Source organism: Malurus melanocephalus, unplaced genomic scaffold (genome assembly GCF_030028575.1).
Source record: "Malurus melanocephalus ecotype Western Australia unplaced genomic scaffold, MMel_1.1 scaffold_470, whole genome shotgun sequence".
Lineage (NCBI taxonomy): Eukaryota > Metazoa > Chordata > Aves > Passeriformes > Maluridae > Malurus > Malurus melanocephalus.
This window is the reverse complement of record NW_026623702.1, coordinates 430,886-455,179: the sequence shown is the minus strand read 5'-3', so window position 1 is coordinate 455,179 and position 24,294 is coordinate 430,886. Positions and strand designations below refer to the sequence as shown.

General features: G+C 60.8%; 3 protein-coding genes across 6 annotated transcripts in view; 1 reads left to right on the top strand and 2 right to left on the bottom strand.

Moving 5' to 3' along the window:
- Positions 1–3,374: 3,374 nt before the first annotated feature.
- LOC130582195 (thyroid adenoma-associated protein homolog) lies at positions 3,375–16,718 on the top strand. Its single transcript, XM_057380762.1, has 31 exons — positions 3,375–3,481; positions 4,075–4,252; positions 4,423–4,509; positions 4,800–4,827; positions 5,139–5,287; positions 5,473–5,595; positions 5,803–5,923; positions 6,131–6,282; positions 6,764–6,848; positions 7,157–7,293; positions 7,577–7,774; positions 8,121–8,817; positions 8,904–9,056; positions 9,139–9,248; positions 9,381–9,541; positions 9,804–9,970; positions 10,234–10,419; positions 10,570–10,715; positions 11,051–11,194; positions 11,461–11,565; positions 11,756–11,956; positions 12,224–12,374; positions 12,468–12,702; positions 12,844–13,083; positions 13,194–13,407; positions 13,514–13,720; positions 13,910–14,148; positions 14,353–14,535; positions 14,966–15,232; positions 15,319–15,524; positions 15,638–16,718. Exons 1-31 carry the CDS (start codon positions 3,378–3,380, stop codon positions 15,928–15,930), a joined length of 5,667 nt encoding a protein of 1,888 aa, XP_057236745.1. The 5' UTR covers positions 3,375–3,377; the 3' UTR covers positions 15,931–16,718.
- Positions 16,719–16,800: 82 nt separating this feature from the next.
- On the bottom strand, positions 16,801–19,729 carry LOC130582193 (somatomedin-B and thrombospondin type-1 domain-containing protein-like). Of its 3 annotated transcripts, none has more exons than XM_057380758.1 (5): positions 19,175–19,729; positions 18,280–18,462; positions 18,071–18,176; positions 17,476–17,649; positions 16,801–17,094 (listed from the first exon to the last, which is right to left on the bottom strand). In XM_057380758.1, exons 1-5 carry the CDS (start codon positions 19,626–19,628, stop codon positions 16,989–16,991), a joined length of 1,023 nt encoding a protein of 340 aa, XP_057236741.1. In that variant the 5' UTR covers positions 19,629–19,729; the 3' UTR covers positions 16,801–16,988. The 3 variants fall into 3 exon arrangements, with proteins under 3 accessions (XP_057236741.1, XP_057236742.1, XP_057236739.1); XM_057380759.1 differs by having other exon boundaries at positions 18,071–18,161; XM_057380756.1 differs by lacking the exon at positions 16,801–17,094 and having other exon boundaries at positions 17,584–18,462.
- Positions 19,730–19,796: 67 nt separating this feature from the next.
- Positions 19,797–24,294, bottom strand: part of SLC25A1 (solute carrier family 25 member 1) — a 14,035-nt gene continuing 9,537 nt past the window's right edge. The window contains exons 2-9 of one of the 2 annotated variants that reach the window (XM_057380760.1): positions 23,454–23,561; positions 23,236–23,335; positions 22,871–23,009; positions 22,309–22,393; positions 22,045–22,149; positions 21,550–21,665; positions 21,222–21,295; positions 19,797–21,127 (exon numbers count right to left, since the gene is read on the bottom strand). In XM_057380760.1, the coding sequence (XP_057236743.1) occupies positions 21,013–21,127; positions 21,222–21,295; positions 21,550–21,665; positions 22,045–22,149; positions 22,309–22,393; positions 22,871–23,009; positions 23,236–23,335; positions 23,454–23,561 (842 nt within the window). In that variant the 3' untranslated portion in view covers positions 19,797–21,012. Of the gene's footprint in view, positions 21,128–21,221; positions 21,296–21,549; positions 21,666–22,044; positions 22,150–22,308; positions 22,394–22,870; positions 23,010–23,235; positions 23,336–23,453; positions 23,562–24,294 lie in introns of those variants that run through there. The other variant, XM_057380761.1, reaches the window with a different exon arrangement.

Here is a 24,294-nt window from a genome sequence, read left to right as displayed (position 1 = left end):
TCTCAGTGAGGTCCCACAGCCATCCAGGCAGGAGTGTGGACTCAGTGTCACAGTCAGGCTTTCCCAAAGCCACTTCAGTTCCCAGCTCCTGCCCAGCCAGAGGAACTGGGGTGAGGCTATGGCCAAGTCTCAGGGCAGGAAGGGAGGGCTGGCTCTGACCATTCCAAGGGCAAACATCGAGGCCTGGCAGCTGCAATCCACAGCAGGAGAGAGAACATCTGCTATCCTGTGWGTTTGAAATCAGTAGCTGGGAATAAAATAGAGAAGGCATGGTTGGGATCAGGCTGCTTAGCAAAGTTTAAACCCAAGTGAAGTTTAAGCCCAGGAGAGTAGCAAGGCCTCAGGAGCTCACGTGGGGATGCTCTCACACTGGGTGTTTCCTTGCAGGGGAGTGAAGATAGCAATCCCACCCACGGTGCACCAAGGAGACACCCASACAGGGTGGGTGCTGTGCAACCACTGCACCCCAAAGCTCCTCACACTGGACAGCCCAGCAATGCCTGCAGCATCCTGCAAAACTGACAGCCAGTCCCCAGAGAGCCCCTCTCCTCAACCCCCTTCTCTCCTCATCCCTGCTCACTGCCTGCCCTTCCTCACCAGTGCTGGGAAGAAATCCCCATTGCTGTTCTACATGTGACTCTCTCAGAACCAAACCCCTGCTTTTCCTGCCATCCCTTCATTTGCCTCTCCTTCAGCTGTCCCGGTGGTGTAACATGGATTACAGCCGAGCTCTGCGAATCTGTTTGCTGTAGGTTTGAGATGAAGACACCTTTGTAGCTGCTCAGTCTGGGCATGTTCACTGCTGCCCTGCTCCACTGGGAATGCTCTGAATCCAGGGATCACTAAAAACTGCTCCCAGCTTCATGCATGTACCCAAACACTGGCACAAGGGGTGGATGTGGGGCCAGGCTGTGCTCACCACCGTGTGCTGGTGCAGAGTGACCACAGGACAGGTGAGCTGGGACATGTCCTGGGCAGTGTCTGACCATTTCTGCTCTTGGCTGTAATAACCACACGCCTGAAGCAGATTAATTCTCCTTCCCCATCCCTAACAAAGGAYGYCTTTCCTGGGCRTCCTGTCCCARCCCTGCCTTCCCACCACACATGCACTTAGCCTATTAGGATCTCTGCTGATTGCTTTCTTTCATTCCTCTCATACCTTTCACTTCAGAAAATGGACTGGTAATACTTCTTTTATCAAAGAATTATGGGATTTAGGACCCAGATCTTACAAAGAGACTTTTGATAGCTGCTGGTAATCAAATCCCAATCGGCAGACACTTCTCTGCACCCTGTTACCAGGGAGGAATAAAGGAAAGGGATTTCTGATGTTCTGTTTACTGAGCCTCTGGGAGATAGGATCGCTGGGCTATTTCATATTAGAAAAGGAAAGGAAAATAAAACAAGAAAGAAAAAAAAAATGCAGACAAGGGAGGACAATATAGATATAGATAAAAAGAAAAGAAACAGGCTCTTATCATTTTCTTATTGGTTAAGGAGATTCCAAAGCCATTATAGAGGATTAGCAAAAAGGTTAATCTGCTTTAGCCGTTCACTTGTCAAAAGTGAATTTATAGGGTTTGAAAATCCTCCCTATGGTGAAACAAGAAAAAAAAAATCCCTCTTTCCCTGCTCTGCCCCTCCCTTCTGCAGGCAGCACAAGGCAAAGGGAACAGGAGCACTGAAAACCCTACACATGGCAGCAGTCCCTTCTGTCTTGTCCCYGCCTGGGTGCTGTGGGAGCTGTGGTTTGGCAGTGCTTCTCCCCACTCCGTGTCACCTGTGTGGGGTGGCTGTGATTCTCTGGGAATGGAGGATCACGTCTGAGGGATGWAACCATCCTCCTGCACTGCTCTGCCTTACCTGGGACAAATCCTGGGCTGTTCCACTCATTGATGTTGGCAGCAGCCCAAGCAAACCTGGACCCCTGGCTGAATTTGGGCTTCCAGGCTGATTTCTAAAGCAGAACARTGATTGAAGCTGGTGACAAATGTTGTCAAAAACTGCAGGCTTGGGGCTTTCCATCCCAAGGGAAGTATTTACACTGAGATCCACATCTCAGTGTCCTCCTGGCCGCCCAGTGTAGCTGTGTTTCCATGTGCCACTGTGTTTCACTGTTGCCACTGTGAGAAACAACCCAAGGTAAAAACGGTCCTTCAAAATCAAAAACAAGAAGCATTTTCTGTGTAGCTGAAATTTAGTGGGATGTCTAAAACCATGTTTAATAAAAAAGAAACAAAAATTCTAGAATCAGGGAATGGTTTGGATTGRAAGGGACCTCTAAAAATCAYCTTAAAATTGTGCCTAATAAATAGTTCAACCCTGTGCCAACCATAGGAAGACATGGAATCTCTCCAGTGGGGAGTAGTGTTATTAATGATACCACGAGTAGGGATGCTGGCTATCAGAGATGATCCCTACCACAAGTAGGGATGCTGGCTATCAGAGATGATCCCTACCACGAGTAGGGGTGCTGGCTATCAGAGATGATGCTCGTGGCATAGCAGGAGGACTGTGGGGTACCAGACCTCCTCTTCTGCAATGAACCACGATGGAACCAGACAACTGCTTCACCCTGAAGCATTCCAGTTAGCATTTCAGAGCTCTTACACTATCTCAACACTGTCCAAATCCCTATGCTCGGCAGGCAGCACCCGGTTTGCAGGCGTTCTGGGCGTCTCGCTTTTCATCGTCTATGGAAGGGGCGATCATCTTCTTCTTGGGAAGATGATGTTTTTTACTCCTTCGCTCGCAGCCGGCGGCCGGGCCGAGGGCTCGCCGGTGCCGGGCTCCGTGCGGGCGGTGCTGGACCGAGGGATCGCCCGTGCCGGGCTCTGTGCGGGCGGTGTTGGACCGAGAGATCGCCCGTGCCGGGCTCTGTGCGGGCGGTGTTGGACCAAGGGATCGCCTGTGCCGGGCTCTGTGCGGGCGGTGTTGGACCAAGGGATCGCCTGTGCCGGGCTCTGTGCGGGCGGTGCTGGACCGAGGGATCGCCCGTGCCGGGCTCCGTGCGGGCGGTGCCGGGCCGAGGGATCGCCGGTGCCGGGCTCCGTGCGGGCGGTGTTGGACCGAGAGATCGCCGGTGCCGGGCTCCGTGCGGGCACTGCCGGGCCGAGGGATCGCCGGTGCCGGGCTCTGTGCGGGCGGTGTTGGATCAAGGGATCGCCCGTGCCGGGCTCCGTGCGGGCGGTGTTGGATCAAGGGATCGCCAGTGCCGGGCTCCGTGCGGGCGGTGCTGGACCGAGGGATCGATCGCCCGTGCCGGGCTCCGTGCGGGCGGTGGCGGCCGGGACAGCGGCAGGGGGAGCCCGCGAGTGCCGAGCTCGGCCCTGTGGCTCGGTGGCTCTGTGGCTCCGTAGCTCTATGGTGCTGCCGCCATGGGCGCCGAGCGGGAGGCGCGGGCCTGCGCTGCCTTCTACGGCACACGGGGCCTGGCCCCGGCCGTGCTGTCGTGCCTGCGCTGCCTGCGGCACTTCGCGGGGTGAGAGCAGGGCGGGGAGGGAGGGAGCTCTGGGGATCGGCCCGGCTGCGGCTGCACCGGGAAAGCGCCGGCGTGGAGCGCCCGTGCATCGCCCGGCGYGGATCKCGGYATCCCCCGGGCATCCCCCGGRCATCCCCCGGGCATYCCCCGGGSGCGGGTCGGGAGGGAGGGAAGGAAGGAGAGAGGGAGTGTGAGAAGATCGACACCCAGCAAAGGGTTCGAGCCACCCTCGCGTGCTCCCATGCCCTTACAGCCGGCTCTGCAGCAGCAGGGCTGCACGTTTTRGGATTTTTGGAGCTCTTCTGACCCACCAAGGGGGGTCATGCATGCGCTGAGCTTTGAGGATTTCGTGTCGTTTTCTCCCGCCCCCTTCCCTCCTTCCTCACTCCAGTGCAATGCTGAGTGCAGCTGGGAGAGAGGAGCATCGCAAGCTGGGCCACTCCAACCCCAACACCTACCCAGCTGGAGCACCCCTACCCCAACCCAAATCAAGCTGGGGCACCCCAATCCCGGACCCAACAATTCGGGATACTCCCCCACTCCAAACTTCACCGAGCCAGGGTATCCTCACCCCCATCCTTGTCCTGTTCCAGGAGTACTGCCAAGAGATGCAAAGAGAAGCACCTGGAGGAGGCTCTGCAGCTGACACGGGTGCTGAGCGAGGGTCTGCAGGCACTGGGTGAGGCAGAGGCACGGCCCCTGCTCCGCTGTGTCCTGGCTTTCCAGATGGAGGCAACCAGCAGCTCCAGCTCCTTCCAGAAACTGGAACAGGTCTGTAAGGCAATCGGCTGGGCTGGCTTTGSCCACTCATGACACAGCTCTGGAGCTTTCCAGCATCTTTACTGGCAGAGGGGTTTGGGGGTGCCACCAGCACCCCCTGTAGCACTCAATATCTCCTGGGGCTCTGGGCAGAGYGGCTGACTCGGGGTGTCTCTTGGCAGATGGTGACCCAGCTGGCTGTGGGGAAGGAAGCCCTGCTGGCCCAGGAGGTGGGCACACTGCTGGCTGGGCTGGCACTGCAGGGAGAGGTGAGTGAGCCCTGGCTGTGCAATGACACTGGCTGGAGACCATGTGTGACATGGGGATTTGGCTGGAGACCATGTGTGACAGGGATGTCCTGCTCTGGGCTGCCTGCAGTCCTTCTCTTCCCACTATTCCGGGGATTTGCCCTTGGTTGCAGCTGGCAATGTGGCTGCCCATCACACCAGCCCTTTGCTCACCCCTGGGGCAGCTTRTGGTGCTGGCAGGACCCTGCTGTCCGAGGCACTGAGCCCCAGCATGTCATCACACAGGACAAAGTGTCATTCTGTCCCTGCAGGTGCTGTCTCCTGGGGACCTTCAGTCAGGTCAGTSTCTGTTCCTTGCCTTCCGAGGGCTTCTCCCAGCCCATACCACCAGTGCACAGGGCACTCCCTGCCCACCCAAACTGGGTTCTCTGTGCTCACGGGAAGGGGAGCAGCGATCAGCAGCCAGATCCATGTGATCTCTGCAGAGGTCCCAGCAGCATTCAGTGCTCTGCCCATCCACAGCTGGAAACCAGACAMGCCAAAGCATCCCCTGCACCCCAGCCCCGTTGTCACCTCGCCAGCCCTTGGCTGAAGCAGGGCAGGGCTGGCTGCAGGAGGGCTGTGGGCTGATGCTGTCCCCTTGCCCGCAGTGTCCATGTTCCTGGAGGAGAGCAGCCTGGGCCGGCAGCACTGGCAGCAGAACCTGGCTCTGCTGCTGCAGCGCTTGGCTGCCACCCTGCACTGGGTGCTGCAGGACCAGCCCGCAGCCAGCAGCACCTGGTGCTACTTGGTCATCAAGGTACGAGCCAGATTTGCAAGTGGGGGAAGGATCAGATCCTGGAAGGACTGGCCAGGCACTGGCAGCAACGTCCAGGGGGGCTGTAACCCATCGAGCTGCTTYGAATGGCCGTTCCTGGGCATTGCTGCTTTTCCAGAGGTAAGGAATACTGAGAGTGATCCCTGTGGCACCTCCTGCTCCTCCAGGCCTGCCTCCAGGTGTTCCAGGCGCTGCCRAAGGACGTGGCTCCCCTGGTGTGGAACACATCGGGGAAGAGTGAGACCCTGCAGAGCCTGTTGGGACTGCTGCTGGAGGTGGCTTGGGGGAAGGTGCGTACAGCCCTGGGCCCCGAGGAGCAGAGCAGTGCTGTCCTTCCCGGGTGCTTTCCCCATTCCCCTCCCCAAGGGAAGCCTGAAGAGCCAGCCCAGTGTCTGGCATGTCTGACAGACCCCATATGGCTGCTTATAGGGGTGCTTAAATGGGATTGGTGTTTAAATGGGGTTATGAGCTGTGTCTTTGCCTTCCTGCGAGTCCAGAGCCCAAACAAGGACACGAGGCTGCTGGCAGGCACAGCCCTGAGCATGCTGGTGAACACGGCCCCCCAGCCCCAGCGTGGGGCCAGTGCTGTGCTGACCCTGTTCCAGCTCCCCAGCCAAGGTACGTGCTCCATCCTGAGCTGGGGGCAGCCTCTGGCAGGGGGTGACAGGCRTGTTTGGGTGTGAGGGGACAGAGGCTGCTGCCAGGCTGGACTCTGCTGCTGTGCCTGGGAGCCCCAGCTGCTTTCCATGGGCACTGGAATGAGCTATGGCAGGGACATTTGGGTTTGCCACCTTCYTTCCATCCAATGCAGCCTTTTCCCACCAGGCGCTGGGCAACTGAAGTTTGGGGAGCTGCTGGTGGAAGTACCCCGTGCCCTGGAACCRGATGGGCTGGAGAAGCTGGTGCTCACCAGAGGATTGCTGACGTGCTGCAAGATGGACATCCTCAGCTGCCAGCTGGAGGGCTTCCCCCACAAGGTAGGAGAGCTCAAACCCCGCAGACAGGGCTTGAGAGAGCACTCAGAGAGGGCTGGCAGCCACCTCTGCTGCCTGGGGATCCTTGGGGGATGAAGTCAGGCTGCACCCCCACACCAGCAGCTCCCTGCGTCCATGCACAGCGAGTCAGCCAGGAGCCTGCTTTTTCCAAAGGCATCCAAGCAGGGTTTGCTCTTTCCTGGGGAGCTGGGAAGCCTGGTGGTGCCAAAAGCCCCTCCACAAGCAAAGCAGTGCTCACCCTGTGCTCCCAGGGCATAAACCCGAGCCTGCCCCTGCAGAGCACAGCCTCAGCTCTGCACACCTCCAGCCTCTCCTGAGTCCTCACGAGCTGAGGCAGAGAGCTGAGGTGAGCTCTGTAYGAGTGGAGAATCGGGCAGCATTCTCCCAGCCTGTCTCACAGCAGGCTTTTCTCACCCTGGCAATCCCGTGCCTGCCCACTCCCTGAGCTGCTGTGTTCCYGCAGGCCTGCCTGCTGCTGGATGTGCTCTTTCCCGCTGTGTGTGCCCTGACCAGGGAGCTGAAGGACTGCCACTACTACTGCTTCCAAGGTAGGAGGTGGCAGCCCTGCCATCCGTGCTGGGGAGGTTTGAAAGGTTCACTCTGCTCGTGATGCACAGAGCCCCCATGTGCTTTGTCTTCTCCCAAGGAAGATGCTTTTCTCTGTGTTGGTAGCTGRTTTGGAAACTGCTGTTAATTTCTGCTGCAGCCCAGTGGACACCAATCCTCTTGGGGGTGTTGTGTACCTAAATGGGGAACTGCTGCCCCTGCACACAGGCTCCTTAAGCCCACAGCCTGTGCTGGCTCTGCTCAGGCCRGTCTGGGGCGAGTGCTGCAGCAGAGCTCTCTGCTTTGGCAGCCTGTGCACTGTGGCTGCAGCGCCTGCGGGAGAGCCTGCCTGCAGTCTGGCACCTGAAGGGGACCCACGTCCTGGGCCAGGACACCGAGCTCCTCCAGCAGCTCACCCAGCTGCTGTGGAACAACGCCGAGACCCCGGTAAGGACACAGTGCTGAAGGGCTATGGCAGGAACAGCCTTTCCTTCACCTGGCTCAGCTGCTGTCCCCAGCCCATAACACCTCTGCCTGCTTCAGCTCCATCAGCCAAACACACCCCTTGCCTGCAGCTGCCAGGGCAGGGGCAGTCACACTGCTGAGATCGTGGCATTTGTCACACACAGACTCCGAAGGGCCATGTCCTGGTGCTTCACCTGCTGCGGGACAGCAAGACATGAGAGGGAGCCCACCCCAACCCCCCCTGTTTGCTGTCCTTCTCCTGCAGGTGGAAGGAGTGTCTGAGTTCATCCACAGCTCCTTCCGACTGCTCCTGGAGATCTACCACCTTGAGTGCCAGCACTTCCAGGACCAGGAGAGACCCCTCTACCAACAGATGCTGCAGAGGGTGGTSTCAATGCCGTGGCAGATCAAAGCAAGATATGTGCCCCTGTGTGCCATCGTCCCCTACATGGGCAGCCAGCAGGTAGGGAAGGCAGGGGGATRGGTGAGGTGCTGAGGTGGCACAGCCTCTGTCCACTGCCTGTCACCTTCTACYCCGCTCAGCCACTTGGGCAGGCAGCCTCCCCACCCAGAGGGACTACTTTAGCATCACCCAAGGGAGAGGAACCCTGGGGTAGTGAGCTACAGCAGTGAATCCCTGGGGAGTGCCAGTGGGAAGGGAAGYTTTGTCACTGCCCTCCAAAAGCAGYWTGAGGTACCAGAGAYRCTCAGKGSCAGGGTGGCTGCAGTGTKGCTGTGCCCAGMTCTGTCCTCCCCCTGTGCAGCTTCCAGCCCGACAGGGAGATGAGGGTCACCCGCCTTTCTCCCAGGTGCTGGATGCCTACCCAGAGCTGCCACAGCACCTCCTGAGCTGCCTCTCCACCAACCACCTGTGTCCCGCYGCTGCCGAGCTCTACAAGGTGCTGGTGCGGCAGCAGTGCAGCGAGTGGCGGGACGGCCAGCGGGGTACAGAGGTGGCCCTGGCAGAGCARTGGGCGCTGTGCTGGCTCCCCCTGCTCTCCCAGGCCCTCCGCTCCCCGCTGCCCATCCTGCACAGCAACGCTGCCAACCACCTCCTCACCTGGACCCTGCGGCAGCTCCCAGCCGTCCAGGCGCCGCTGGCCGCCCGCTTTGGTGGCCGGGACACGGCGTCGCTGCGGGCGTGGGTGTCACTGCTGAGGGCGCAGCAGAGCGTGGCGGGGGCGCTGCCGCTGGGGGCTGAGGAGCTGGAGCGGCTCTCGCTCTGCCTGGGCACCCGCGAGGAGGGCGTGCGGCTGGCAGCGCTGAGCCTGCTCTGCTGCAGCCCCAACACCAGCCAGCCCCTGTCRGGCACCGAGCTGCGGCTGCTGCGGGAGTTCCTGCCCCTCAACCTCAACTGCGACTCGTCCTCGTTCCGGCAGCTGCTGCAGGCGGCGCTGCGGAAGGCGCTGGTGCGGCTGCGGGACAGCTCRCTGGCCCGGCTGCGGGGGAAGGGGCCACGAGGCACCGGCCCTGGCCAGGGAGCTGGGCAGCTCGCCCAGGCTGTAGGTGAGGCAGCCACCCAGCACCTCCACACAGCCCTGGGGGATTCACAAGTGCCCAGCATTGCTCTGTGCCCCGCTCTCTGCCTACAGGCTTTGTGGAATGGCTGCTGCAGCTCAGCATCGCCTCACTGAGCCCAGGCTCCAACTACCAGAGGAAGAAGACGGCTCTGCTCCTCCTGGCTGCTGTTTTGGAGACCTGCACAGACACCTGGAGCCCYGACAGGAAGAAAGGCCAGCCCCCACGTGAGTACAGGCAGCCTGYCTCCCTCAGCCATGGGGATACTCCCAGCCAGTCCCATGGCACCGCCCTGTGTCCCTGTCACAGGCACCATGGCCACRCTGCTGAGCTACGCCAGGAAGAGTGGCTGCTGGGACTTCTTCTCCCAGCCCAATTTGCTGGCGCTGCTGAGCTGCCTGCAGGACAGCACTAACGAGGTGAGCCTCATAAAGCCAAGGGTAGGTCATGAAGATGCCTGCCTTGGCCYCGATTAGGCTCAGAGGGGAAGCCCACCATGCTTTCCATTCTCCCATGTCCCACTTTTTCCCATATCTACTCTGTCCTGGCAGATCAGAGACTTGGCCTCGGAGCTGCTTGTCCACTACTTCCCTCCCACATTCCCCGAGCCCATCGCCCTGGCTCTCTTTCAGCTGGCCCAGGACACCCTGGGCAGCCCCCGAGTGCAGGAGGCTGAAGCTGGAGCTGTGCTGATGAAGACCATCCTGCAGAAGTACGAGCTCCTGGCRTCCCCTTCCCTCTCCCTGTGGTGGCACAGGACCCCCCAAGGGCGTGTTGTCAGCCCTGGTGCCCCACCAGTCTGTGTTTATGGATGGGAAGCTGGGAGGGTTGGGATTCAGGGGTCTGCACTGGGAGAGGAAGGAGCCTGGGAGGGTTGGGATACAGGGGTCTGCACCAGGGGAGGAAGGAGCTGCACAGCACAAGATGGGCAGGAAATTCCCTGGTGCTCACAGCAGGATCTGCCCATTGCCCAGGTCAGACAGTGGCACCATGAAGAGCCTGTCCCTGGAGGCTGAGGCAGCTGTGACACTGCCCAGCCGAGGGTTGTGCTTCGCCCAGCACCTTCTGCACGTGCTGCAAGCCCAGTACACAGCAGCGAGGCAGGATCTGCTGCAGGCAGCAGCCACAGCSCCCATGCACGGTACGGCCCCAGGGGAGGGCAGGGCTGGGCAGGGCTGGGCACGGAGCAGCTCCTGCACTGGGTCCCCAGCACCTGGAGCAGGCTGGAATCGTACAGGCGGGATTTGGCACAGCTCATGCTGCTTGCCTCGGTTTCCCTGCTTCAGCACTCCCCCTGCCCAGCACAGCCCTCACCCAGGGCCTGCTCTCTGCCCTGAGCCGTGAGCTCAGGCAGGAAGCYGGGGCTGTGCTGGCCCCACGGTGAGCAGGGCTGGTGTTCTGCAGGAGCCATCGCTGCCCTGCGCAGGTGCCTGCTCCAGGTGCCCGAGGTGGCMGTCTCCATGCAGGCAGCAGAGTTGGTGCAGGGCTGGCAGGAGCTGCTCACCCRCCTCGTGACCACAGTGAGGGACATCACCTCCTTCCTCCTGGGTGCTCTGCAGAGCCAGCAAGGCCCTGGTGCTGATGAGCAAGGTGAGTGTGTGCCCATGGTGGGGGAACCATCCCTGGGAAGCACTGACACCTCCATCACAAACATTCCTGACCCCGAGCCCTCCAGCCCAGGGAGAATGCACTTGCTTTGGGTTCAGTGCCTCTAGGTGATGAAGGCTTTTCCTTTTGCAGCTGCTGCCCCATCGTTTGCAGACATGGGGAATGCCATCGGCTCCCTCATCATGCTGGGGAAGGGCCAGGGGCAAGAGGAGGAGGACTCAATCCTACTGTCTGAGGAGCACAGCCTGATCCTGACGTGCTGCTGGGTGTCAGTGAAGGTAGGGACYCCTCATGCCACTGGGAGAGGGGAAGGCCAACATGTTACCCACCATCCAGCCCACCCCAACCTGGGGCATTCACCCTTGCTGGGGGAATTCCTGTTCTCACCTCAGTGCTCTCACACATCCTCACTGCCTTCCAGGGAGAGTTGCAACCATCAGCCCCACCAAAAGCAGCCCTCACCCTGCCTGCCCTAGTGGAGCCCAGCTTYTTCCCAGACAGCGATAGTCCTCTGCTCTGGCACAGCCAGGCTACCCAGCTTGCAACCCTGTGGCCACCCATCTCAGCTTCTCCTCCTCCCTGCCAGTCTTGCTGACCTTCCTCTTCTTCCCAGGAGATTGGGCTGCTCCTGGGGGGTCTGGCTGAGCTGCTGCTATCCCGGGCACTGCCTGCTGAATCGGGGCCTCTCCTGCCGCTCCCCACCCTGCAGATGGCCACCAGGGTGTTCCAGGAAATCCTGCTGCGGTGCCGGCACTGGGTAAGAGCTGATCATGAGCCCTAACCCACCTCTCCAGCCCTGCTCTGGTGTGCTGGGGTGGAGGGAGGGCAAGTGCAGTGGGGCAGGGTCTGCTCTGGGGCAGGATGTGGGGATGGCTGGAAGGCTCCAGTGCCAGACCCCCCCACATCCCCACACCATCATGTCTTCTCACTTTCTCTTCCCCTTCACAAAGTGTTTTCTGGGGCCATGGGGGGCTGGTGGGTGCAGCCTTTGGGGTGCAGGGGCCTGACAYTGCTCTGCCCCAGGGAGCAGTAGAGGGCTGCAGCATGGGCTTCACCAAATTCTGTGCTGCTCTGCTGAACCACCCKGATCCAGAGCTGCAGGCCATCCCCCGGGCTGTGCTGGAGCAGGTACTGTACTCATTGTGTCCCTTGTTTCCCATGTGCCCCATGGAGCACCGGGGTCATTTCTCAGTGTCCCCACTCCCTGGGGCAAGCTGAGATGCTGGTGTGGGGCTGGTGCAGCTGGTGCCCTCCTGGTGGGGCAGCTGCAGGTTCCAGGTTTCCAGCCACATCTCGGTGGGTTTTGTTTCCCTGCCAGGGTTTGGAGGCRCTGAGCGGGCCCCGGAGCAGCTCCATCACGCGCCGTGCTGCCGGCTTCCCCATGCTCTTCCTGTGCATCGTCAGCAGCGAGCCCCCGGCGCAGGCACGGCCACTGCTGACCCACTGCATCCAGACACTGCTGGCCTTGGCTGCCRCAGCACTGCCACAGGACTGGGACCAGACCCTCGACCTCCCGCAGGTGAGTGTGGCTCTCCTGGCTGCTGGAGCCCCTTTGGGAGCAGGATGATCTGTGCCAGGTCCCCCCAAGGGAGCTGTGCCAGGTACCCAGCACGAGACTGTGCTGGTGTGGAGAACTCAGAGTGAGCAAAAACCCTGAGCCCTGGTCATGCTGCCCAGCCCTGCAGCCCAAGAGCTGATGGGCTCTTGGCTCCCCTATCCTTCCCCTGACGTGGCTCCACGAGCCCCTTCCCCACACGGTGTCACCAGCTCTGTGTGCTGTCCCCAGGTGTGTGCCCTCCACGTGCTGCAGACGCTGGTCCGAGGGGCAGGGCTGGGCGGGGCAGTGCTGTGCCACGCCACCCCCATGATGGCCCTGGCGCTGCAGGGCTTGGGCTCACCRTGCTGGGCCATGAGGAACGCGGCCATCCAGCTCTTCAGTGAGTACTGACACAGATCCCTTGGCCCCCAGGGTTTAGAGCCTGTCTGGCAGGGTTGGATGGGACCTGACGCTGCTTTCTCTGTCCCTGCAGGCGCCCTCACCTCYCGGCTGCTGGGGCAGCCACGGAGCCACAGGGACGGCTGCCAGTCAGAGGGGCTGAGCCTGCAGGCGTTCCTTGGACAGCACCCAAAGCTGGGCGCTGTCCTGCTGGGAGAGCTCAAGGTGGCCACAGCACCCATGTCGGGGGGGCCCCGCCTGCACCCCGCACTCCACGCCATCCTCACCCTCCTGGCCCAGCTGCAGCCTGGTGCTGACAGTCCCGGCAGGTATGGGGSACTGGGGATGCTCTGCCTCAGCCAGGGGCTCTTGCAGTGGGAAAGGGTGCCATGGGGCCCAGGCTGGCCCTGGCTCCTGGGACATTTTACTCCAGCCAGAGCATCACCACGTGGTGCCCTTTTGCTCCACAGCCCCTCTGCTCCCTTCCTGGAGCCACTGCTGGGGCTGGCAGAGAGCCCCATCTACGCCATCCGAGCAATGGCTGCCAAGGCCCTGGTGCCCGTTGTGCCCCCACCCCAGCGCTATGGGCTCCTGGTGCAGCTGGCACGGCAGCTCCCTGYGGCACCCGGCCGGATCCGCTCGCACAACGCCGTCCACGGGCACCTGCTGCAGATGCRGGCGCTGCTGGCCTCGGCCACGGGCAGCGCGGGGTGAGTGTGTCCGTGCTGTCCCCCCACCTGGGKTCACTCTGCAGCTTTTTGGGCACAGACAGGTGCCCAGCTTGGTGCCGTGCCCGTGGTGAGGCCGTGTCTCCCTGCAGGCTGCTGCGTCCCGTGGCTCTGCAGCTGGAGGCGAGGGGCTGGCTGCTCACCCCTGCCCAGCGCTGCCCGCTCGTCCGCGCCGCCTTCCTCCAGGTGCTCGCCCTGCTGCCCGYGTCCTTGAGCCCCAGCTTCACCCAGCACATCCGTGACACCATCAGTGCCGAGCTGGGCAGCCTCCTGCAGGGGGCAAAGCCGGGCTGTGCCGAGCCACAGGTACTGCTTTCTGTTTGGAAAAGCACRGCCAGAGCCTGCCTGGCAGGGAGCCCGGGCAGGGTCAGGCAGAGCCATCGCTCCAGGCTCAATCCTGGTTTTCCTGCAGGTGGGCTCAGCCGTCCTCCACCAAACCATGGCCCACTTCGTGTGCAGTGAGGCGGCCCGGCTGGCAGACAGCGAGCAGATCGCTGCTGTGTGCTCACTTCTCCAGCAGCCCAACCCTGACATCCGGCTGGCCATCCTGAGCTGGGTGATCGAGGGGGAGGGAGGAACGTGCAAGGAGCTGGAGAATGCTCTTGGGCTGACGTTGCTGGTATGATGGGGCTCATAAGTCACCACGTAAAGCAGGGGGACYCCAGTGCACTACGCAGAGGGGACCCCTGGGATCCCATTGTGGAGAAGGCTGGTGCTCCCCATGCTGAGGGCGCGGGGGTGAGGGCACTGGCCCAGTCCTGGAGTKCTGGGAGCACTAACCATGTACCTTCTTTCTGTTGTCAACTAGGAGAACTTGCGSTCGGTGCTGCAGGAGAGAAGGGATAAAGAGTTCCTGAGATTGTACCTTGAGGCTTTGCTGCATCTTTACAGAGATCCCTTGTCATGGTCCCAGGAAGCTTCCAGCAAGCTCCAGGGCTCCTCAGCATCATGTCTGGAGATGCTGCTGCACATGGCGGAGGCTGAGTGTCCTGGCCCTGATCTCCTCTTCCAAGTGCTGTGTGCTGCCAGCCTGCTGCTCACCCACCGGTAGGTCCCTGCTGCTGCTGGGGGCTGCCCAGCTCTCCCACAGATTCTTCCTTAGTCCTTGCTGGAAACAGAGCCAAACGTCTCTCCCATAAATCACACCATTGCACCTGGGTCCTGCAGTCTCAGGGCAGCCAGTGGCCTTTGGTCCCCTACATGGAACAGGAAGGTGTGCTTGAACTCTCCTCCTTCCCTGGCCTCTGGCAGGTTTGGGGATGAGGATGGTGCACTGGTGGAGCGCTGGTGTGCGGTGCTGGAGGAGTGCAGCCGCTCCACGTGGTCCGAGGTGCTGCGGCTGGCGGCTGCCCRCTCCCTGCAGACAGCGGGGGCTGCCGTGGTGCAGCGATCCCTGCGTGCTGCCCGTCCCTCGCTCGTCCCCGTGGCTCTGAGGTAGGTCACTGTCCCATCCCTGGGGTGCCTGTTCTTGTGCCAGCTCCCAGCAGTGCTGCTCCCACAGCCCCAGCCCGCTGCAGGTTAATGGACTCTGCAAAAGGTGTCCCCTGCAAAATCTCAAGGGTACTGARGAAAACCCCACTCATTCAAAAATCTCTAGCACTCAAGAGCTCACAGTCAACAAAAAAATGTGTGGGTGGCATTTTAATTTAAGCAGCCAGTCCCTTATGAGTAGCAGATGGCATTGCTGGGTCCCCCAATCCCTGGCACAGCCCTTCCYTCCCAAGCTGCAGGCTCTTGGGTGGTTGTGTCTTTGACAGGCTGGGAGAAATTCCTCAGAAGTCTCATCCTTCCCTTCCCTCTGGGCAGGCTGGGATGCTTAAGGATGTGCGTTATGCTTCCCTTCCCTTCTCTTCCCTTTCCTCAGGCTGATAAAYGTGGCCATTCACCTTCTGCAAGACGAGGAGCGGGAGGTCCGGGATGAGGCCTCAGGTTTYGCCAGCCACCTGTGGCAGAGCCCAGGGGAGCCACCCCAAGATGGCTGCATCTTTGTGCAGGACAACGTGGGGCTCCAGAGCCTCCTGCAGCTCCTTCTGGGAGAGTTCGGGGAGCACCCTGAGACCTTCACCTCACTGCTTSAGCACATCCCCGTCTTGGATCTCAGGAGCATCATGGAGGAGCTGGAGGCCAACAAGTGAGCACTGGGCTGGCATGAGGCAGTGTGGGGTGGGTAGCATGGGGACACCCTCAGCTTCACTCACACCTCAGCTTTCCCCCCAGAGCTGCCAGCCTGTACAAGGAGGATGAGCCCAACGTTTTTGCAGAGCCAGCTGTCCTGGCCCGGCAGCTGCTCCCTGTCCTGGTGCAGCTCCTGGAGAAGGCACCTGCTGGCAGCTCGCTCCATGCCTCGGCTCTGCGCTGGCTGGAGACCACGGGCCCTGGTGTGCTGAGGGACCTGCGCTACTGCAAACACTGCTGGAGCCAAGGTACGGCCAGYGTGGAGTGCCTGGGACGAGCACATGGTGTCCTTGTCCCCCAGGCCAGCTCTGCCCAGGGGAACCCCGCCCCACTCACACTCCTTCACCCGCTCTCTCCGCAGGGAGCGCTGCCCAATGGTGGATGAAGGCGCTGGGCTGTGCCAGGCTCCACACAGCCCTGGCCGTGCTGCTGGTGAGGGCCCAGCTGGTGGCACGGGTGCTGCAGGTGCTGGGGGAAGGTGCCACAGCCGTGCAAGGGCTGGGCTGTGGCACGCAGGAGTTGGAGCAGGAGCTGGAGCTGGTGCAGGAACTGCTGGTGCAGCACGGGCTGGCCCCTGTGCCAAATCAGGACAATGCACCAGGAGAGCTGGGACTGCCCTCTGGGGCTGACAGCCCCAGGCATGCAGCAGTGTGACACAAAATGCTGCAGCCGTGTCACTCCCTTTGCTGGATGCTCTCCCTGACCAGCAGGTTTGGGGGTGTAACTCAGGAGAACTGCACTCACAGTGCGGGACACACTCACTTTGCTCCCAGTGAGTTCCAAATCTCCAGGTGAGAACTGCRGTGCATCCCTGCCCTGAGCCATGTCCATGGCTTCCCTGCCCTCAGCTCTGGCTGGCAGGATGGGACTGCRCCCCAGAGCTGTGACACCCCTCGTGCTCAGCTCCCACCACCTGATTTTTTAACCAGCACTTTGGTCCRTGACCAACCTGGGCTTTTATCCCAAATAAAGAGGCCAAGAACATTCCCAGTTTTGAAGCCTTTCAATTCCCTGCCCAGGAGGGAGGTGTGAGAGGGGCTTGCAGGAGCCAAACATGTCCTGGGGCAGCAAACAGGCAGCAGCCACCAGCTGCAGTGGGGCAGGATCCAGCCCTGGCATGGCACTTGCTCCCACCACGGGCTGTGGTACCACCACCCAAAGCTGGARCAGGGATCCGAGGGCTGGGGAAGGGCAGCAGCACCACCCAGCCCTGCATCATCCCTCCAGTGGGGGCAGCTGAGCCCCATGGCTGGAACTGGACACCATCACCCATGTGCAGATTTCGGATGTCTCCATTTAATTTCTGCACCCCTGCCACCCTGCTTGGCTCACCTGATCCTGCAGGCAGTGAGCTCAGACATGAAGGATGCTGCCTCCATCCTCATGCTGCTTGCCAGTCGCAGCTCACGGCACAGTATGTCATGGCTGAGGGTGACATCACCACCCCACATATCTTCTCACCCAGACTTAACCTCATCGTGCTCTTCTTCTACCATTAATCACCACACTTCAGCAATTCTCTTATTTTTAATCTTTATTATAGAGTTTTGGACAAAATATTTAATGAAAAACACTGGGAGTTGGCTCCGAGAGTGAGCAGCAAACCTGTAGAAAGATGAAATTATGAAAGACGCCACATTTTTATTTCATTTCCTGCCTCCCCAGCAAGGAGGGTGCCATGGGAAGGCTATACTCACCTTTCTAGGGGAATCTTAAATGAAGATGAGAGCTGGGGGGGAGCAGACACAGCCCTCCTGCAGRCCCTCCTGCACCCACGAGCCCTGGCACCCCACCACAGAAGCAGCCACCCAAAATGTCCTGGAAGGGAAAATCAGTGGGAACCGGGGTGTACTATTAGTGAATACAATTAAAAAAATTAAATATAGTTTTATATATGCATTTATATTACATATATAACAGCAGTCAGACTAGATAATCATTGTATGTCCTTTCCAACAGAGATACTCAATTCTATTTAAATACATATATTTTTATTTTGTAATATTGGTTGATAGAACATGTTATTGATTTATTTAATAATATGATGGTATACTGTAATTTTGTGGTGCATTTTAACATAATTATGGTTTTATATACAAATTAATGATAATTAGACTATAAAAGGAGAATGCCTTAGAGGCAGGGAGAGGTGTTCCTTAGGAGAGATCCCGTGGTGGGGATGCCACAAAACACCCGTACCTGGCTCCTTGCAGGCCGTGTCCTGTGCAGCGGGGACGGCGGTGGGACAGGTTCCCCCAGCATTCCACACACACCTGCTTGTCCMGCTGCAGCCGGCGGCTCCAGGCTCGCCCTCGGCACGGGGATCCCACCCGCGTCAGGCGGAAATAGCCGCAGTAGCTGGGGAGGGAAGAGCTGGGGAGGGGGCAAAATGGGGGGAGAAAAGAGGGAAAATGGAGGTCGGAAGGCAGGGCAGAGGTTGTGGTGTTTTTTTATGGTTAGGGTATAAAGGGGATGTGAGTTCAAAGGGGCAGCCTTGGTTGGGGAGGTGAGAAGGGTAATGGCTCTGGGGGTGCAGAGGGGCTGTGGGTTTAGGGGGTGCAAAGGGATTGTGGTTCGGAGGGTGGGAAGGATAATGGTTCTAGGGGGATGCGAAGGGCCATGGTTTTGTACAGGGGTGCAATGGGGCCATGGTTTGGGGAGGGAGAAGAGWAATGGCTGGGGGAGCATAAAGGTGCTGGTCTAGGGGTAGCAAAGGGGYCATGACTGCAGGGGGTGCAGAGGGATCCCACATTTGGGGAGGGAGGCTACAGACGGGCCCCAATTCCACACATACCCAGAGGGCTCCTCTGGCAGTGGCAGCCCAGCTCTTCGCCAGGGATCTCTGAAGTCCTGGCTGAAGGAGTTGGGCAGTATCTTGGCTACCTCTGGCAGAAGAGCAGCTGTGAGGGGCACGGGGATGATTAAAGACACCCCGGGCCGGGCAGTGTGAACGGCAGCACTTGGAGACAACCGCGCAGGAGGGCGGCGGGCAGCCCACGTTACCTTTGGCCGTGCCGCAGGTCGGGTGCTGCCCCAGRCAGCCACGGCGCTGCTTGAGGTCAGGGCAGGGATCCCCTCCGTGCCGGGGCGGGACCGTGACCTGGCGGCTGCGGGCCCTGCTGCCGACCCCGCACGGGGAGCTGCACCCGCTCCACGGCCCCCAGGGCCCCACGGCACAGCCCACTGCTGCCAGGGATGGAGAGGGAAAAGCGACAGTTTCAGGGTCATGAACAAGGGCAAGGGCAGAGCAGGAGAGATGGAACACAGGAGACAGGGAGAGCGGAGGAAGGACACGGGCCAGAGTGACCCTGGCAGCCCCTCTCCCCTGACCCCTGCCAGTGGAGGGGCATTGTAAGCTGCTTCCGCAGGACTTTATCCCTGCRTGCATCGTGCTGAGCTGGGACCCTGCTAATCTCCCCGGAGATTAGGAAGGGCTGACGGCTGCAATTGTCCAGGGGGCCGGCGCCTGCCTGCCCAGGTTTGGGTCCTCATGGCAGGCTGGCTCTGCACCCCCCAAGCCCATGAGTCCTGTTTGGCACCCTCAGTGCAGCCCCCAGTTCCCCTGTCCCTATGCAAGGCACTGCCTGTGACAGCAGCAGAGGTGACACTGAGGCTTGTCCTGCTGGGTCCTACACTGACCACTCAGGCTTGCAGGGACAGCACTCCCATCAGCTGCAACCCCTGCGGGCTCTCTCACAGCACTGGGGCCAGTCAGACATCCAGCATGGAAAAGGGGACAGCTGGGACATGGCCACAAACCCAGCCCAGCCGGCATCCCCAGACACAACCTGTTACCACCCAAAGCACGGGGCTAACAGGTAAGAGCAAACACTCGCCACCRAACACCAGCTCAGGTTGGGTCCCCAGTCCGGCCAGTGCCACCCCCTCGGCCACTCACCGGCACGGCGGCACGTGGCATGGTAGTCGTGGCAGCAGTCTCCGGTCCTTTGGCAGTACGAGTCGCAGTAGCAGGGAGCCCGGCGGGCGCCAGGGGCCCAGCACGCGTTGTTCCTGCCGGGGCAGCAGCGGTGCCGGCAGCTGCCCGTGGCACCCACCAGGCAGCCGGTGGCCAGCAGCCAGCCCGCCCAGAGCAGCGGGCCCCGCATGGCACCGGGAGCCTGCGAGCCCCGCGGGAGGCTCTGTCCCGCACCAGCGGACACCGGACAAGCAGCGAGGGCTGTGCCGGTGGCCAGGCTGGGAGCTCYGGCCGTGCCGCACCGCCCCCGGGCTGGGCGGGGGGACAAAGCCCGTTCCCTTCTGCTCCACCGCCCCTCGCCGTCCCAGCCCCTAGCCCTATGGCAGGGAAAGGACTTTAGACAATTAACCAGGATTATTAATAAAGCACTGTGCATGAAACAACACAACCGTGCCTGGCAGCATCTGGGAATGGGCACTGCTGGGTCGGAGCTGATGCTCCCCCAGGAACACCATCCTGGCACGATGGGGAGCCCCGTCCCACACCCACAGGACAGGAGCCACTCACTGCCCACTCAGCACAGCCCAGACAACAACGCAGCTGCTAAAGCCAGACTGATTTTATTCAAATTGCGAATGTAAAACAGAATAATAATAAAAAAAAAAACCTAATGCAACCCTCACTGGCTTCAGAGCCAAAAGCCGCAGGTAAACCACACCTGGGCTTTCCTCCTTCGCCCTCCTGTGTTAAGGCTGAGCTCATCGCTGGCTACAAGAGGGAAGAAGGATGGGTTGAGCCCCGGGATCCTGCACCCCCAGCTCCCTCAGGAGAAATTTGGCACAAATGCAGTGGGGCCAGCCTGGCACRGGCAGGGCAGGGCTCCAGCCCCACGGCCACGGGTGTTAGTGAGTCAGCGTGAAGCTCCAAAAGCTACGGATTACCTAGGGCACCACGGAGAGGCGGCGGGAGGGCAGATGCAGGGAATGTGGCAGAAGAAAGGGGTTTTGCACCCCTGGCCGAGGGGGCAAGCCTGCGGCGTGGGGCTGCACCTCCTCGCCTGGCTCGCACCCACATCTCGGCTGTAAACGGCAGGTGAGGGGCACCCGGTTCACCCCAACCCCAGCCCACAGTGAGCAGAACTAAAGGCCTGGCTGAATGTGCAATTTTGGGCAGCCCCTGTTCAGCAGCCCGGGGCTGAGCAGGACCCCGGGGATGGGATGGGATGTCACACTCCAGTGGTCTCGGTGCTGGCAGGGAGGGAGGAGGGAGCTTGGGGGTCACACCAGAGGGACACTGCCCTCCCATCCCAAGGGGTGCAGGGCTGTTGGGCTCCTCCCAGAGCTGCTGTGACCCTGCTGGTGGCATCAGCCCCCATCAACTTGTGATGTACAGCTTAGCATTGCACCCACATGGCTCCAGGACACTCCCAGCACCCCTAAAAGAGGTGTTCCCCAGGCAGACAGCAGCTCCTGGCTGCCAGAAGCCCTGAGGCCACTGTTGGAAGGACACCTTGCCCTGGATAACCAGCACTCACAGCKGATGTGGGACCAGGGGAAAGTGTCACCAGGAGATGGGGGTGGGCATAACCGGGATGCTGGGGGTCAGGATAGTGGGATGCAGCTCCCTCCCTGCTCCTTTTAACATACAACTAGTAATTTAACCTGCTCCAGAGCCTGTTCCTAAAAATAAAGGTGGCCAGGTTTGGGGTGTGCAGGGCAGACCTGGCCCCAGCAGCGCCGCAGGCGGGTRTGGGTTTGGTCTCTGCTCTCCAGCTGCAGCCCTGCGGGGAGCGGGAGGCGGGGGCTGCCTGGCCCGGCCCCTCAGTCCGTTTTCCACACCTTGTTGAGGAATTTGACCACCTCATCGTAGATGATGAAGACGATGGCCACATCAAGACACACACGGCCCAAGCGAGGCACTGTGCCCTTGTAAAACCTGCCAGGGACAGAGAGGGGGCCGTGGGGCTGGGTGCTCTCACAGCCCCCTCCCTGCCCATCCTCCCCYCAGCCACCCCCACTGCAGAGCTTACGCCAGGGGCCCTTCGTGTTTCATGATCTGGTAGGCGCAGTCCCAGGTGTTCTTGTACTTGTGTGCTTCCAGCCCCTGTGGGAAGGGAAAGGCATGATCAGCGCCATGAGAAACTGATCTCTCTCTGCTGCCCCAGGACATCAAAGCCAGCAGGGACGTCCCCACCTCCGTACAAACACTCCCCATGGCTCAGGAGCAATCCCAGACATCTCCCACACCAAACCCCACTGGCATCACATGCCCCAGGGACTGCATGACACAGCTCCCAGGCAGTGGGAGCCCCCAGGCTGCTGCAGGCAGAGCAGTCCCACAGTGCCCTGGCACCGTACCTGCATCCTGGTCTTCACCACGTCCAAAGGGGTGTTGCCAAAGACACTCGCAGCTCCAGCSAGGGCTCCAAACACCCCTGTCACTAAGGGGTTCATGACCTTGTTGGGATTGTCCCCTGGGAAAGAARAGAGGTTGAGAGCACAGTGGAGGAGGGATTCCTGTATGCATTCCTGAAGGAACCTGCAAGGAAGGTCGCAGGTCTGGCTGCTTGTGGCCAGGGTGCAGTGCTGAGCTGGGGACCTTCCAGCACCACCAGCCCCACAGAGCCCACGCTGCACCAYGGGGTCAGGGTGGGTATGAAAGTGATGCTCCAGCACCAAGACCCCTCAGCCCTACAGGCTGGGGCCACTCCACCCTGGTTTTAATCTTCCTCCACCCTGAGTGGCTGAGCCATGAGAAGCAGGGGGTAAGCTGATGGAAACCCCATGCCAGCTCCCAAGGCTGAGGAGCCACAGGCACAGCCAGGGTGGCCTGGGGGAACAAGGGCACCATACCTTTGTACCAGTTCTTGAGGGAGGTCATGACGAAGAAGCGGATGGCCTGGTTTGATCCTTGCTTGAGGACAGTTGCAGTTAAACCCTGGTACGTCCCCCTCAGTCCTGCAAGAASAGAGTGTTGGAGGGGAGAGCAGCCTCAAGCAGCAGGGAAAAACCTCCCCAGGGCACCTGTCCCAGCCTGTGCCCATCTGCCACATGYCACCCTGTCCCCACAGCATGGCAGTACCCAGGAAACAGGGGTGCCATTTCCCTGAGACTCACCCTGTTCCCGAATGATCTCCCGGACGCCATGGAAGAAACCACGGTACTTGGGGTTGGGAGAGGTCTGGTCATGGATAAACTTCACCTACGAGGAGATGATGCACTTGTCCTGGCTGAGGTAATGCAGATGTGATGGTCCCAAAGGGCTGCTGGCCACCTCCTGCCTTGCTCCAGGGACAGTCCCAAGACCAGAGCCGACCCATGCAGCTAGGCAGCTCCAGGACGGATCATGGGGGAAACCTGTGCTGATGGCCAGCAGGGCATTTTGCAGCGGAATCTGATAAACTGCCGCTGCAAGCAGCCTTGAGGGGCTTAGAGTAATGAAATGGGTGACAGGACAGCTCCTGGGTGTGGGGCTCCTCCCCAGAGGGGGGCAGGGGCTGGGGCCACCTGACCTGACCTTCCACAGGGCTTTCCAGGATCAGATCCTCCCCTACAAAACTGCCCTGAGCAAATGCACACAGCCCTCAGCTCCCCAAAAGTTGGGCATCCCTGGCTTTTGGCCCCTCCCAGCCCAGCAATGTGTGCCAAGGAGGGGACACTGGCAGCCACTGCCACCCACCTTCACTGTCTCCATGGGGCAGACCACGGCCACGGCCTCGGCCACGCCAGCCCCCAGCCCGCAGATGAGGCCCCGTGTGCTGTCCAGCCGCCCCTGCTCATCTCGCATCTGGTTGCTGAGGAACTCGAACATGCCGAACCTGCAAAGGAGCCACTGTGCCAACCCCTGGGCTGCACAGAGGGCTGCAGCCCCTGCTCTGGGTCTGTCTCCAAGAGCAGCCGCACACCCCTGAGAGGGCCCTCCCTCCCCAGGAAACCACCCAGCTTTGGTAAAACGCCGATGGAGACACCAAGGACACAGCCACCCCCTTGTTTGCTGCTGTTGGGGGRTCCCCCCCACTCACCCCACGCCATGGGGGCACGTACCTGACGGCAGCCTTGGGGATGGAGCCGTACAACAGCGAGCTGAGCCCCCGGTACAGCCCCCGGATGCCATGGTCACGGACAGTCTGCTTCACACAGTCCCCTGCGGCAGAGCACAGCGGCGCCGCCGTCACCCGCCACGCCGAGSACCACCCGCCACCGCCCCAGCAAATCCCCCCAGCTCCAGCCAGGCTCCCYGGGAGCCCCAAACCCCTGCTCACCGATGCCCTTGTAGCGGGGAGGGTTTGCCTTCTCGTCCAGCTGCAGCTGCGTCTTCACATACTCGGTCGGGAATGTGATGCAGATTTCGATCCCTCCAGCCAGGCCACCTGTGGGGGACAGGAGGGGACACTGAGGCAGGAGCATCCCTGTGCCCGTTCAGTGCTGTGTGGGTCTCCATGATGGTTGAGCCTGGGCCCTCCAACAGCCAGATCAGGGCTSGCACACAGCATCCCTGTCCTCACCAAAGCCCTGAGGATTCCACACAGCAGCAGGGTCTGTACCAGCCTGGTGCCATCAGTGCCCTGCCAGGGCAGGAGCTGTTGAGGAGACTGGGAAAAGGGGKGGGAACATGGGGCTAAACACCACACCCACAACTGCCTGCTTGGTGTGCTGCCCCCTCAAAGGCACCTCTCCCTCCCCGCAGCCCTGCACTCCCAGCTGAGCTGCCAGCACTGGGATTTACAAGCCCAGCGGTGTTATGGCAGGCCCAGCTCTACTCCTCACACCAGTGGAGCCCATCTGCAGACATGGCTGTGCCAGCAGGAAGCACMATTATCATCAAGCCTGTCTGGCTGCCCCGGGCTCCCGCAGCGGCGGCTGCTGGGCACTGATTACACGGGCTGCAGCCTTTCCTGATGGCCTGGGCATCGAGGGACACGGCTCTCGGCCGAGGGGCTCCCTCACCCAGCATGGCTGCAGCCCTTGCAGCTGGGCCKGGCYKTGCTGGGGGAGCTGAGCTCAGCCCATCCRCCCACAATGGAACCCAGGGCGCTTCCTCACATCAAAGTGCGGCCGGGCCCGCCCAGCAGCGGGAGCCCTGTGTGCCGGCACCGGGAGGAA